Source organism: Nannospalax galili, unplaced genomic scaffold, assembly GCF_000622305.1.
Source record: "Nannospalax galili isolate Female #2095 unplaced genomic scaffold, S.galili_v1.0 scaffold612, whole genome shotgun sequence".
Taxonomy (NCBI): domain Eukaryota; kingdom Metazoa; phylum Chordata; class Mammalia; order Rodentia; family Spalacidae; genus Nannospalax; species Nannospalax galili.
In genome coordinates, this window is record NW_008333388.1 from 3,431,304 (window position 1) to 3,446,759 (window position 15,456).

A 15,456-nucleotide genomic window follows, 5' to 3' on the forward strand; every position below is an offset into this window, starting at 1 on the left:
AGACATTTCAACACTTTTCACATTCTTTCTGGAACCCAGGCCTTTAAATTTTAGGATATTAACTCACAGGCAAATAAAGACTACAAATGAACAAACTTTACACGGAGCAATACAACCTAGAAAATGAAAACTGCTTCCTTAAGGTTTTATTGACAGCAGTTAAAATGACTTTTAAGAATAAAAGCAATCAAGTAATTTTTTGTTTTATAAGTATCCAAAAATTATACTAGAAAATCTGAACACAAATAGGTATAGAGTATTACATAATATCACCATGTTCCCTGGTCCACTTGCTTTGATAGAGTTACTAACCTTAGTTTTGTCATTTTGTGAAGACATTTGAAATTTGACTTTAGTCAGTTTTCTTTCTAAATCCATCAGCCTCCTAAGTGCTGGGATTATAAGCGTGATCCTCTATGCTTAGCCAAGTGAGATGTACTTTAAACAAGTAAACTCTAAAAGCAAACCAGCTAATCCAACTAAGCATTCACTGTCAGTGACTCCAGATACCAATAACCAGTTCCTACAGATAAGCAGCACTACCAGCATTCTCATTCAATAAGTCAACGGAGATGACAGCAGTGCAGAGGAGTTTAGGTTACGGTCATGACAAGTGCACATTTGATTACCTTTCTGAGATTAAAATGTTTAGCCGTAGAATTATTTTATATAAATAGACATGAACCATCTTACTCATTCCTGCCATCTTATTACAGCTCACAAATCCAAAACTTAATGTATTCAACTGAGTTGCTACAAAACAGGCCTAAAATGAGAGTGCTGCGTAAGGAATTTAGGAATCATCTCTCAAAGTTGGGCATGAAAAAATATCACTTGCCTGGGTTTAGCTTTACCTCTACGTCTGATGGAGCAGGACAAAATCCTGTCTAAAAGTGCTCCTTCAGAACATGGCCCTCCTTCCGCAGAAGCTACCTTCCTGGCAATCCTCTGACTCAAGAGTTTTCCGTTATAGTTGAGCGTTTCACTTAGAACTCAGTGTTATCAAAAGATGTTTTCTTTCTTTGAATCCCCCAAAATTCCAAAAATGTATCCCTCTCAACATACAAGGAACAAAACTGATATACATATGTGTACAAGACTTAGTCATTTTCATTTTGATATTAGTTTATATCTGAACTTATCTACATAGTACCTGTTTTGTGGTTGTAATTGGTTTTAGCTATGAAAATTATATACAAGGAAATTAGGGGTGTTGCAGTACTTGGTTGCAAATAATTTGCCATCTGGTGTTGGGTCAGAAAATGCTATTTCATTAGTGTTGAGAAAACAGCCAAACATGAAGCAGTTCCTAAAAAAAAAAAAAAGGAAGACCATTTATGAACTTAAAATACTGATGAAACCGAAGCACGATGATACAAATAATTAAAAATCACATATTTTGGGTAATAGACTGCCTTGGGTTTCAGAGATGGAAATCTAGGGTATCCCAGAGGAGGAAACTCAATTCCAGAACAGATTCTGCTGAGAGACAAAGGAAAAGTGCTGACCATACAGCTGACAAGACTGTCCCTGACAATGAGCACCTAATGAGGTGTCATTGTTCCTTAAAAGGCACAGATAATTAATACAAAAGAATAACCAGGGCTGGCCAGTGGGTAAAGGCACTGCCACCAAACCTGGGGGCCTGAGTTTGATCTCTAGGGCCCACATGATGGAAGGAGAGAATCAACTCCCTAAAGTTGTCCTCAGACCTCCACACATGTGCATGCACACACACACACACACAAATACAAACACAAAAAAATCAAGAGTAAGCAGCACCAATATGTTGTCTCTGCGACAGGCTTTCCTATATAACCAGGCTAGCCTTGGTCTTCCTACATCAGATGAAAGCTACCATAATCAGTCTTGCCAACAATTTTATCCAGAAACTATTTGTCTCAAATCAAACACACAGAGACTTGAGGGCAAAAATCTAATGTGTAACTTCACTCAATCTTATTCAGCTAGAACTAAAAGTCATAAAAATGAGAGAGTTAAGTGAGGTTCAGGGCTGGCAGGATGGCTAAGCAGTTAAGGGCATTTAGCATCCTTATCTGATAATCTGAGTGAGTTTGAACCCCAGGACCCAAATGGTAGAAATAGAGAACCGGCTCCTGCAAGTTGTCCTCTGACCTCTACATGCATGCCATGGCACACACATGCCCATATACACATACATACCCCCTAAGTAAATACATATAAACAGTTCACAAACTTCCAGGGATAGTCTATAAGATAACTAGCTATACTCTTTATGATGGCTAGTTTTGTCAACCCAATCGAATTAAAACATAGAGGACTTAATAAAGCACACCTCTGGGTATATATAAGTGCTTTTGTATATACAATAGATCATGAGGCTCTGGCCTAATAGATTTGTCCCTTGATGGACTCATAATATGGCACTCCTGGGAGGTGGTAATAGGAAACAGGTCTCTGGAGACATGTGCTTATGTGAGCAATTTTGACCTGGCTCCTCCCTGTATTTCCCCTTCTCTGCTTCCTGGATGCTATGAGGTGAGCTGCTCATCAATGCCCTCTCTTCCAAGATGGACCGACACGTTTAAAACCATAAACCAAAAATAAAGGCTCCCAACTTTAGACTGTCAGGCATTCTGTCACAACAAATTGGTAAATAAAACACTTGGAATTTTCAGTATTATAAAAGACAAAGAGGAGCTAATAAACTGTTCCAGATTAAGGGAGATAGTCTTATAAAGAACATGGGCATGGTGCTGCACACCTGTAATCCCAGCACTCAGCAGGCTAAGGCCTTGCATCAAAAAATATAAAAAAATGAAAGTACATGAGTTATAATCACTAAATACAGTGGAATTTATACAGAGAAAAAACAAAAATCCAATGAAAGACACTTGAGACAACATGAAAAATAAACCAGTTACATAAAAGTTTGTCAATATTCAATTTCTGGAACTTGTAATTATTCTGGAATTATTTAAGAAAATATTCTTGTTCCTAATAAAAATAGGTGGGGGTTAGAGAGATGGCTCAGCAAAGCAGTTAAGAACACTGGCTGCTCTTGCATTACATGCCCAAGTGTACTTACATGCATGCAGGCAAAAAACTTTTCACATAAAAAGAAATAATAAAAAAGGGGGCTGGAGAGATGGCTCAGTAGTTAAGAGCACTGGCTGCTCTTGCAGAGGACCTGGGTTTGGTTCCCAGCACCTACATGGCAGCTAACAACTGTAACTCCAGTTCCAGGGAATCTGATGCCCTCTTTTGACCTCCATGGGCATTGCAGGACATGGGTGCATTTACATACACATGCAGGCAATACTCATATACATACAATAAACATAATAAAATTTTTTAAAAAATTAACAAAACCAAAAATTTTAAATAAATAATAAAAGAAAAAAAAAAAAAGAAAAAAAAGAAATACAAATAGCTAGAAGCTAGGTGTACTGGCATATCCCTTTAATCCCAGAACTCGGGAGGCAAAGTCAGGCAGATCTCTGAGTTTGAGGTCAGTGGGGTCTTCATATGAAGTTCCAGGCCAGCCAGGGGCACATAGTGAGACCTTGCCTCAAAACAAAACAAAACAAACAGAAACAGCTGAACATGGTGGTGCACACCTGCAATTCCAACATTTGAAGCAGAAGGATCACTTTAGGTTCAAGGACAGCCAGGGCTAATACTGAGACCCTATCTCAACCACACCCACACATATAAAAGAAAAAACAGAAAGAAACAAAGAAAAGAAAGAAAAAACTGCACACCGAAACTAGGCATAGAATACATACTGAATATTTTCTTCCAGTGCCCACGTTTGTCTCAGCCTAAGTCTGACAGTTTATACAAATGTTTAACTAACATTCTTGCCTTTGTCTCATGAGCCAGGGGAGGCTGTGGGAAAATTAAGAGCCAATGCCCACTAGTCTGGACCTATGTTTCCTTACCTGACAGTATCTACCAGTCGTCTTGCAATGCGCTTTCTTCTTTTCAGCCTGAAGACCCAGATTCTACTTATCCCACAGACAGCAGGTTCTGGTACATCTGAACATTGCCAAGCTCTAGAACACTCTTTAGAAGCATTTGGTTCCGACAGGACCCGAAAGGCCTGCAATGATACACAGAGGCATCTGGTTGAAAACAGAGTTCACTTTTCTTTAAAAAGCAAAACAAAGGCAGGCATGGTAGCACATGCCTTTAATCCCAGCACTCAGGGAGGCAGAGCCAGGGGGATCTCTGTGAAATGGAGGCCAGCCTGATTTACATATCGGAGTTCCAGGCCAGCTGGGGGTACAGGGAAACCTTGTCTCAAAAAAAGCAAAGCAAAGCAAAACCTATCTACAGTTAATCATATTTCCACAAAAACAGTAAAATTCTCTGCTGTGTCTTGAATTCTTGTTCTTTTAGCCACACAATGCTGAAAACCATTAGTGTGATGGAGATACACCCCTGTGCGTGTTCATTCCTCAGCATTATGAAAAGGATCCTTTTGATTAAAATGGTAAAATCAAACTCTTACAAAAGTACATAAAATGTCTATCCACACCATCATAAAATGTATTACAATAATCTAACAGGCAAAACAATAATGAACATTACTTTTTAAAAAATTATTTAAATTTAAAAGGAAAGTTATTTTGAAATAATTATAGACTCACAAGATGAAAAGAACAGTATAAAGGATTAATATAATCCTTTCCCAGTTTCTCTCAATTGTTACATCTTCCAAAGCTATACTAACATCCCCACACCAAGAAGCCGACACTAGTGTTCTATAGTTCCTCGACATATACGTGTTCTTCTCGTTAGGCATCACCACCAGCAGCACACAGAACTACCACCACAAAGTCATCTTCCTGCTCCTCTTTAGATACATCTACTTCCCTCCCCCCACAATCCCTGTAAGTACTCCATTATAGCTTGTGAACTTCTAGACTGGCTGTTTTTCACTCAAAATAATACCCTTGAGATCCATCCATTTATGTTATTACATATGTTGCAATAAATGCAAACTAGAAAAGGACACAACACAGTGAAGAGACAACCTAGAAGTTTGGAGGAAATATCGACAAGTTATATACCTAGTAAGGAGTTAAAGTCCAACACACTCAGGAAATACAGACAACTCAACAGCAAGAAAACCACCTGAACATGCCAACAATGGGCTAGTGAGCTAGCTCATGGTAAAGGGGCTTACTGTGCAAATCTGACAATCTGAGTTCAATCCCAGATCCCACAGTACCAGGAGAGAACCAAGTCCTGAAAGTTGTCCCCTGACTTCCACATAGGCGTGCCCCACACTCTTAAACACATAATAAAAATTTTAAATATTTATTTTATTTTATGTGTATGAGTGTATTGCCTGCATTTATGTAAGTGCACTCGTGTCATGCAATACCTTTGGAGGTCAGAAGAGGGTGTCAGATCTGGCACTGGAGTTATAGATGATTGTTAGCTGCCTTGTGGGTACTGAGATTCAAACCCAGGACCTCTACAAGAGCAGTCAGTGCTCTTAACCACTGTGTTATCTCTCTAGCTCCATAAAATTAAAATTTTTTAAATGGGGTAAGGACCTGAATACCCCTTTTGAAAAAGAAAACATACAAATGGACCATGGGTATATGAGTAAATGCTCAGCATTAGTATCATCAGAGAAATGCAAATTAAAACAACGTTGAGGTATCTCCCATACCTGTTAGAATGGAGGGGAGCCCTTGTATGCTGCTGGTAGGAATGTTACTTAGTATAGTCAATAATGGAAAATAACATGGCAGTGTCTCAAAACGAACACACCAAAACTAAATCCCGAAACGAACAAAAAACCCTACTGTGTGAAACAGCACTCCTATTCCAGGGCATAGATCCAAAGATAAACAGGAAGTTGAAGAGAGATCTGCACGCTCAGGTTCACTGCAGCATTATATACAATAGCCAAGATACAAATCTCATTTTTTTTTTTTTTTCCTGGTGTTTCTGAGACAGGGTCTCCCAGTAGCCCTAGCTGGCCTGGAACTCACTATGTAGACCAGGCTAGCCTTGAACTCACAGAGATCCGCCTGCTTCTGCCTCCCAAGTGCCACAAATATCATCTTAACTGCCACAAATATCATCTTAAGTGTCCATCAATGAATGAATAAAATACCCAAGGAAATTCTATTCAGTCATAAGATGAAATCCTGTCATCTATGACAAATGTATGAACCATAGTACTTCATGCGCAACACAATCAGCTATCACAAAAACAGTTCTTGCATGATCTAATTTAAATGTAGAATCTAAAAGTTGAACTCACAGAAGCACAGAACAGAACGGCAGTTGTCAGGAACTGGAGAATGGTGAGGGAAGATAATGGGGAATGTCTGTCAAAGGTACAAAGTTTCATAGGATAAGTTCTGGAGGGGTAGGGGTGTGTGTGTGTGTGTTCAATATATTGACTATTGTTAAGATTTACTTAAGCCAGGCCTGGTGCTGTAGGCCTCTGTGTGTGTGTGTGTGTGTGTGTGTGTGTGTGTGTGTGTGTGTTCAATATACTGACTATGGTTAAGATTTACTTAAGCCAGTCCTGGTGCTGTAGGCGTGTGTGTGTGTGTGTGTGTGTGTGTGTGTGTGTGTGTGTGTGTGCGCGCACAATAATTTGACTATGGTTAAGATTTACTTAAGCCAGGCCTGGTGCTGAGGCAGGTCCACCTAGTCAACTTAGCAACACTGGACATCAAACCTAAAACTTTGTGCATGCTAGGCAAATATTCTACTGCTGACTAACACCCCTAATCCTTTTTGTACTTTCATTGTCAGTAAAAGTGGTCCCTTCACTTTTGTTTGAGACAAGGCCTCCCTATGCCCTTGGCTGGCCTCACCCACAGACACCTGCCTGCCTCTGCCTTCTAAATGCTGGGATAAAAGATGTGCGCCATCATGCCTGGTTCCCCTTTTCCGTCGTACTGTCAATACAAACAAGCTGTTTTCCTCTAACATCTAATAATAAAAAGAAGTTCTTTTCTAGAACACTGTGCGAATTGGAATCTAAAGTAGATTCTAGCTGGGCATGATGGTGCTTGCTTTTAATATTAAAACTCAGGAGGCAAAAGTAGCCAGGGCTACATAGTGAGATCCTGTTATTTGGGGAAAAAAGCAGATTATAATTAAGGAATGAGCACTATTTTGCCAAATACATTCAGTAAGCTGCCATGTAATAATTTAGGTCTACAGATCTGCTTATAACATTGCTGTACTTTTATATTCCATGGATGGAAATAAGGATATGAAAAAGACAGACTTACTCTGCTCATCAGACAAAATAATGAACACAATGTAAACAAATGAATTTAACTACACATAGTTAAGGATATTTTAACAGAAAAGTCATGAATTGTAGAATTATTCAGACTTCTTTCAACCACTTTTCTCAAAAATTATGCCCACAATTTAAGACATACTATACCTGGCTGATGGGCTCTGCAATTAAACATCCAACTACTTTCTTTTCATCAGATACAAAGAGGAAAGTTTTGGTTTTGTTTGGATACTTGGTAACAACTTGCTGGAAGCCCAATTCATGATCAACAAGTTCTTGGACATCTTCTACCTAAATGGTGTTAAAAGCCAGAAAGTGAATTTGTTTTAAAAAGCATAACAGAAACTAAGCATACTTATACTCACAAAACATATGATTACCATCATTTAGCTTTTTAAAATAAATATATCCTAAACTTATACATGCCCAAACTTATTTCAGAATTGATGCACATACCAGGTACTCAGGGAGATAAGGTGTAAGAGGCACCAAAACAGATTTGGTTTAGTTGTATTTATTGTTCCTGTCAGTTAGACATTCAACTCAAGAAACACAGGAAACACCAACATAAGAAACAGACTGGACCATTAATTTTTCAAACCTAAAAAGCCTAGTTTACCTTTCTCAAGTGAAGGATGAAGATAAAAGATAATAAAAGCTGTAGAGCCTTACATGGTTTCTTTAATCTACAAATGACACGTTTGTCTTATAATTTGAAGTTTGATTTTATACAAACCGTTATGAAAGTTATGCTTAAGCATGTACCAAAGTGGGTTTTTATCAGGAAAGCAGGTGACACACCAACATTGGTGGATTTCCTAAGGGTGAGAGAAGATAAGAATTTAAAAGGTAAATCTCATACCTTTTTGAGAGCATAGCTTGGATCACGAGGCAGGACCATCACAATCTTCCCGTCCCAATATTCTGCGACTACCCGTTCTCTTTTCCAGCCCTGTCAAAGGGGGAAAAGAGTTAAGTTATACATAAAACACATAAAATAATCTGTTCTGTGGAGGACAAAAGGTCAATGACTGATTAAAAAAAAAGGCAAGATGGAGGATCTTTGCCACCACTGCTCATACAGCAGACAAAGGCCTTAATCAGAGACGCTTCTCTTTGCAGTACATAATGATGAATACAGAGCCTTATGGGTACCCAAGGTACTGAGCCCTAAACAGGACATTTGCATCACTCCCTCTAAGGCTCAGAGAACATCTTAGAAGAGGGAGTGGAAAGAATTTAAGAGCTGAAAGAGAGGGAGAAAGGCTGGAAATGTCATCTTCTGGGCATGGCCTAGTCATTACATCACGAACAAGACTGGGGCTTGTCAACAATCACACATGGATGGGGAGGGGCCCTTCCTGCTAAACTATTGGCAACAGATGAATTGGGGGACAGTATCTTCAGTCATGTACACACTGGTGAGCCCATCAGGCGCCACTGGATAGTTCCAAAAAAAATCAGACTAGGAAGAAGGTTTAGTGGGTAAGAGCACCTGCTGTACCATGTGTGGCTGCACATTTATCTGTGAACCCCAGCACTGCACAGGTGGAGAGGGATTGCTGGGTGCTGGCTGCCAGCACAGCTCCAGATTCCTTGAGAGACTGTCTCAAAGGACAAATTTGATTAATTAAAAAAGTAAAAAATAAAATTTCAAGGACAAGATGAAATCTAATTAAAAGTAACATGACAAGCAAATGAAAGATTCTTAGAACAAATGCCCACAAATGAGCTAATACCCCAGGATTCTGTTTAATCCTAGCACTTGGGAGGCAGAATAACTCTCATTTTCATATCTTCCCACTTAATGGCCCTGTCCTATTCCTCTAAGGACATTATGATGACACAGTCCTACAAAGCCTACTGATTATGCTAATTCTCTCCTTACATGGCTTCCCTCAGTGAACCTTATCTGTGCGTGTGCATCTGTGACATGTGTGTGCCTTACATTTCTGTCCCGTATGCTTGACAAGATGAAGCTCACTATCTTGCCACTCTATAATCTCAAGCCCCAGCACAGTGCAGGGTTTACTTACACTAGGATTGTCAGTTTGAAACAGTACTGGAAAACCTAACCTTTGGGCTGAGGTAGAGCCCCATGGTTGTGTTTGATGCTTAGCACTGAAGGAAAAGAAAAAGCAAATTTGTTAGTAGTACCAACCTCAGCTATTTTCATTCCCAGCTTTCTTCTGGGGAGCAGGGGGAGGTAGGTGTGTGTGTGTGTGTGTGTGTGTATGTGTGTGGTAACTAAATACATGTGTGTGGTGTACATGCCAGCCAGAGGACATCAGGGTCCTACTCTAGCATTCTCCTCTTTATTTCCTTGAGACAGTCAGTCTCTCATGGAATCTGGAGCTGTGCTGGTGGCCAGCACCCAGCAATCCCTCTCCACCTGTGCAGTGCTGGGGTTACAGGGACGTGTGTGGCCACACCTGGTGCAGCAGGTGCTCTTCCCCACTAAGCCTTCTCCCTAGTCTGATTTTTTATTTTCTTTTTCATTCATTTATATTTTATGTGTATGAGTGGTATGTTTCCGTGTGTATAAGTGTATGTGTGTCATGCAGTACCTGCAAAGGACAGAAGAGGGTGTCAGTTCCCCTGGAACAGGAGTTATGGATAGCTGTTAGCTGTCGTGTGGATGCTGGGATATGAACCGAGGTCTTCTGCGAGAGCAGCCAGTGCTCTTAACTGCTGAGCCATCTCTCCAGCCCTAGTTTGTTTTCTTGAGACTGGTTTTCACTTTGCAGCCCAGATGAGCAGACTGGTCTGGAACTCGCTATGTATCTCAGACCAACTCTGAACTCACAGTGACTCTCCTGCCTCAGCCTCCCAAGTGTTGGGATTATAGGTGTGAGCTACCACACTTGGCTAGCTTTAACTTCTAAGGACAAGAAAACTACAGACAATGAAATATTTATATCTACATCTATATAGCTCTTCCAATAATTAAGGGAACAAAATATTTTCTTTGAGGCAGCTTTACCTTTGGAGCAAACTGAAAGCCTTCTTTGACTCACCATGTATGTGATTCCCTCCAGAAACCTGTGGTGATACTGGAGATGCTGCATTTCATCCTCAGGGTTGGAAACAGTATAGATCATGCCACAGGACTTACACAGAGTCGTCCCAAAATGCTTCTGACCTGCATCCTGCAACCGAAAAACAAATGAACAAACTCAAAACTGAAGAACTAGGACAAACAATTGAACTTCTTGATGAAGTTCCAACAACAAAAAAGTCTGATTTCAAATCTTCTTAAACAGTAATTTTGTCCCTAAAAGTGGTTTCAGCATGGCACACGTGCACTTCTATACAAGCAGGCAAAACATCATGCACATAAAATATAAAAACTTCTAAAAAGTGGTTTGAAATGTTAAATTCTTTATATTAAAATTCCTTGCCTCAAGATTTGATATCTACAAACCCCACTCTCTCATAAAGCATTATTATTTTTTTATATTTTATTTATTTTTATTTAATGTGTATGGGTATACTGCTTACATGTAGGTAAGTACACCCATGTCATACAATGCCCATGAAGGTCAGAAGAGGGCATCAGATGCCCTAGAACTGGAGTTACAGACGATTGTTAGTCACCATGTGGGTGCTGGGAATTGAGCCCGGGTCCGCTGCAAAAGCAGTCAGTGCTCTTAACAGCTGAACCATCTCCCTAGCCTCATAAAGCATTATTTTTAATATCATTGAAAATACCAGATTCTGGGGCTAGAGAGATGGCTCAGTGGTTAAGAGTCTACTCTTCCAGCAGACCCAGGTTCAGTTCCCAGCACCCACATGGTGGCTCACAACAGTCTGTAACTCCAGTTCTAGGTGATACAATGCCCTCTTCTGGCCTCCACAGGTACTGCACAGCATGGGTGCACTTACATGCAGGCAAACTCAGAAAAATAAATCCCCCCACCCCAAATTAAAACACCAAGTTTGTAATTATCTAATACAAGGGCTCGCAACCTATTTCTGCAAAAAGCCAGAAGTAAGAATTTTAGGCTTTCAGGCTTTTCACTGTTGAGGTTTGAATGACAAATGTCCCCTATAGGCTCATGTATTAGAACACTTGGTCCCTAGTTGGTGGTGCTGTTTGGGGAGGTTATGGAAACTTTAGGAGATGCAGCCTTGTTGGAGTACTTCACTGGGGGAGGACTTTGAGGGTTTATAGCCTTGCCCCACTTCCTGCTGTCTTGCCCCACTTCCTGATGTCCTGTCCCACTTCCTGCTTGGGGATGAAATGTAATCAGCCAGCTTCCTGTTCCAGCTATCCGCTGCCATGGCCTGCTCGCCATCATGTATTACCTGTCTGGAACTGCAAGCCAAAATAAACCCATTCTTCTATCTTCTATAATTGCTTTTTTGTTTGTTTTTTTTTTTGAGACAGGGTTTCCCTTAAACCACAGCTGAACTAGAACTTGCTATGCAGATCAGGCTGGCCTCAATCTCACAAAGATCGACCTGCCTCTGCCTCATGTGCTGGGATTAATGATGTGCACCACCACACCTGGCTATAAGTTGCTTTTGGTCAGAGTATTTTATCGTAGCAACAGAAAAGTAACAAATACAGTCACAATACTCTTCATTTTAAAACTTTAAAAAGTTGAGCCTTGTGGCACAGGCTCATAATTACAGTTACTCCAGAGGCTGAGGTAGGAGGGTTATAAATTCAAGGCCTGCCAGGGCTACAGAGTGAGTTCAAAATTCAGTGAGACCCTATCACAAAATAAAAAAAGTCTGAGGGTATAGCTTAGTGGTGGAGGCCTTGCCTATTCACACATGAGACCATAGGGCTCAAAACGTAGTACCACAAACAAAAACACCTAAAAAAAAAAAAAAGCCAATCAGATCATTAGAATTAGATTCAGCCCATGGCCATAGTTTGCCAAATATAGTTCTAATTCAATGTTGCTATTTCCATTAAATCTTTTACTGATTGTGCTGGACAGCTTTAGTTGTCAGCTTGACACACCTAGGTTAGGGAGCCTCAACTGGGGAATTTCCTCCATTGGACTAGCCTGTAGCCATGTCTCTGAGGCATTTTTCTTGATTGTTGGGCAGGTAGTCCTGTATTGTATAAGAAAGCAGGTTGAGCACAGGCCAGGCGACGAAGCCAGTAAGCAGCATTCCTCCTCGGCCTGTGCTCCTGTCTACAGGTTCCTGCCCTGAGCAAATAAATAAATCCTTTCTTCCTTAAGTTGGTATTGATCAGAGCGTTTTGTCACAGCAGTTGAAGGCCAACTAGAACACTGATCAGTAATTTTTCTTACCTGGAACAATTCATTTATTAGCATCCTATTCAAATACTAGCACTGCCCAACACCATCAGGTCAAAAGTCTACTAGCTAGCTTTAAATGCTACCACAACGAAACTGACATCTACAAACCCAAGTTAAGATACTGACAAAAGGTTTGACTATATAGTCTACATGTGAAGGCCACATACAGAAGGCACTTTCTTCTGAATTTACTCACAATGATGAGCTGCTTTTTTGTTTCTTTATCTGTATCTCTGGAATTCATATTTTTCTGTATATTGGTCAGCTTTAAGAAGTTAGTGCATGTGGCAGATCCCTCAGAAGACTGTTCTTTAGCTGGAGATCTTGAAACAGAAATTTGATAAATATTACACAACAGTGAGAAGCATAACTAGTGAATCCAGTGCTAAGACTCGAATCCAGGTCTGACTTTAGCGAAGGAACTTTCCTTTGTGGTATCAGATGCATATATAGAATCACTTTGGAAATTTACTTCACTATAAAAAATGAACTTTTTCTTGCTCTATCAAATCTTAGGACAATATTTACCCATTTAAACATAAAAAATTCCCAGGTAGACTAAAACAGAATCTCACAGACTCAAGGCAACCATAGTCACCAGCAACTTTTCACTTGGGCAGTTAAGACCCAGTCTTAGAAAACAAGGTGGATGGCTCCTGAAAAACAATACCCAAAGTTGACCTCTGGCTCCCACAGGCATGCACACATGTATACAAACACCTACATGCTTGTGAACACACACACACACACACAGAACTTAGCCAGAAATTTCCTTGCTTAATAGTCATTTAGCATCAAATGGATAAATTTTAACACTGCTCAGAGCACACAAACTTAGATCTTCTACTTACCATGCTCTGTCCTCTACCCCCTTGCCTATCACAGTACTTAGCTTCAGCTAGGACTCATAATGGCATTAAACTACTCAAATTATTTACTCCTCTGGCCAAAATTTCTCCCACCTGTAAAATGGGGAACTATTAGTACTTCTATCATAAGACTGTAAACGCTCACTAAATTTTAGCCGTTATTAATATACTGTCATCCAGGGAAGGCAATAAAGCCTAATGGGTTTTGATTCAAATATGTGTTCTAGTCCTGGCTCTAGCACCTAACAGCTGTGAAATGGCAACTAAATTACTCAGTTCCCTCAGCTGATATGTAATTCATAATACTATTAATAACAGTATCTTCTGGGCTGTTATGAAGATGTTAAAGTGAAATAATAGACATAATCTACTTACTATAGCCAGGTACTATACAATAATGTTAAAATTATTTTAAATCTCTTACTTGAATGTTCATGTGTATGCCTGTATCACATGCCCGCAGTGCTTGTGGAGGCCAGAAGAGAGCACTGGATCACCCTGACACTGGAGTTACAGGGAGCTGTGAGTTGCCCAAAGTAGATGCTGAGAACCGAACCTGGGCCCTCTGAAAGAGCAGTTAAGTATTCTTAATTGCTGAGCTATCTTTCCAGCCCCAATTTTAATAATTATTACTTAAGTCCATGAAGGTATACAGTCCAACTCTTAATTAAATTCTTCTGAGGTTCTATGAGAGAAAAATTAATCTCATCTCCCATTCTCAACATTATTCTCTCATCTCCCTTAGTGATAAAGAAAAAACAAATGAACTCCAAATGAAGTGGCCTTATATGAGAGAAAAAGAAACCTATATAATTAATAAAACACAGATTAAAGCAAAAACAATTCCTACCTTTTAGTATTCACAGAAGAGACACTGAAGATAGGATAGACAATGGACTCAGGAGAAACTAGTAGAGGGAAAAAACAGCAATAGTTTGCATTAAATAAAATCTAAATCTTGAATCATAAAGCTTTGAAGGTTAACAAGACCAAAATATTTATATTACTCAACTTCAAGACTTAACCATAATCAAGATAGTACAAATTGGAAAGAAACAGGTAGGTAACGGAACAAAACAAACACCAAAAATTGATCCATAGAAATAAATCAACTGATTTTTGGCAGAGTCAAAAGGTAAGTCAATAGAGAAAGGACAGACTTCAACAAATGTTAATGTAAGTGAACACCCATATTCAACACCCAAAGTATATATAACTCATACCCTATGTAAAAGTTAATTCAACATGGATCACCAATCAAAATGTAAAATATACAAGGATAGAATAAATCCTGATTCTGAGTTAGAGTTGGAGACATCAGTATGAACTCATGCTAAAACATGAAGATGGAGATATAGAGAAATAATTGTAGATATGTATGTACACACATGCATACATTTTCCAGCCCTGTCTGGTGAAAGGGCCTAGAAGCAAGACCACTTTAGTAAACAACCAGAGGCCAGATCTGGGTTTCTAAATACCATTCTCCAGTAAAAGTAACCAAGGGTCTGTGGAGAAACTGTTGATTGTACAGCTGGAGAAAGGGAAATACAGAATGAGCCCGTACTATCTTGTCTCATCAAGAACTAAGAAAGTGCTCAAAAACCAAAAATAAAGATGAAACATGCCAAAGAGAACCTGAAAAAAGACCGTTAAAACTGAAATATTTGAGCAATAAAAACATTGGATTTAAACCCAAAATGTAATAAACATTCATGAATTCATACAGACACATGTCCATGAGTTCATTTGTTTATTTAAGTGAGTGGATAAATAAATGGAAAAGGGATACATCTTCCTTACAATGGAATTTCAAGAAATACTTATGTGTTTCCGTCCTCAAGTGATGAGGCTTAACCTCCACTCCCCACCAATGCAGGGTAGACTTTCAATGCTGGCTTCCAAGGAATATTTAAAAAAAAAAAAACTGTGCCGGGCGTGGTGGTGCACACCTTTAATCCCAGCACTTGGGAGGCAGAGGCAGATCTCTGTGAGTTCAAGGCCAGCCTGGTCTATATAGTGAGTTCCAGGA

At 39.6% G+C, this 15,456-nt stretch overlaps 1 protein-coding gene across 2 annotated transcripts in view; it reads right to left on the reverse strand.

Annotated features, from left to right (window-relative positions):
- Positions 1-6: 6 nt before the first annotated feature.
- Positions 7-15,456, reverse strand: part of Esco2 (establishment of sister chromatid cohesion N-acetyltransferase 2) — a 25,067-nt gene continuing 9,617 nt past the window's right edge. For both annotated transcript variants that reach the window (XM_017796904.2, XM_029561134.1), the window contains 7 exons: positions 14,275-14,332; positions 12,752-12,878; positions 10,291-10,422; positions 8,136-8,225; positions 7,421-7,564; positions 3,927-4,087; positions 7-1,309 (listed from right to left, as the gene is read on the reverse strand). In XM_017796904.2, coding sequence (XP_017652393.2) covers positions 1,177-1,309; positions 3,927-4,087; positions 7,421-7,564; positions 8,136-8,225; positions 10,291-10,422; positions 12,752-12,878; positions 14,275-14,332 — 845 coding nt within the window. In that variant the 3' untranslated portion in view covers positions 7-1,176. The remainder of the gene's footprint in view (positions 1,310-3,926; positions 4,088-7,420; positions 7,565-8,135; positions 8,226-10,290; positions 10,423-12,751; positions 12,879-14,274; positions 14,333-15,456) is intronic.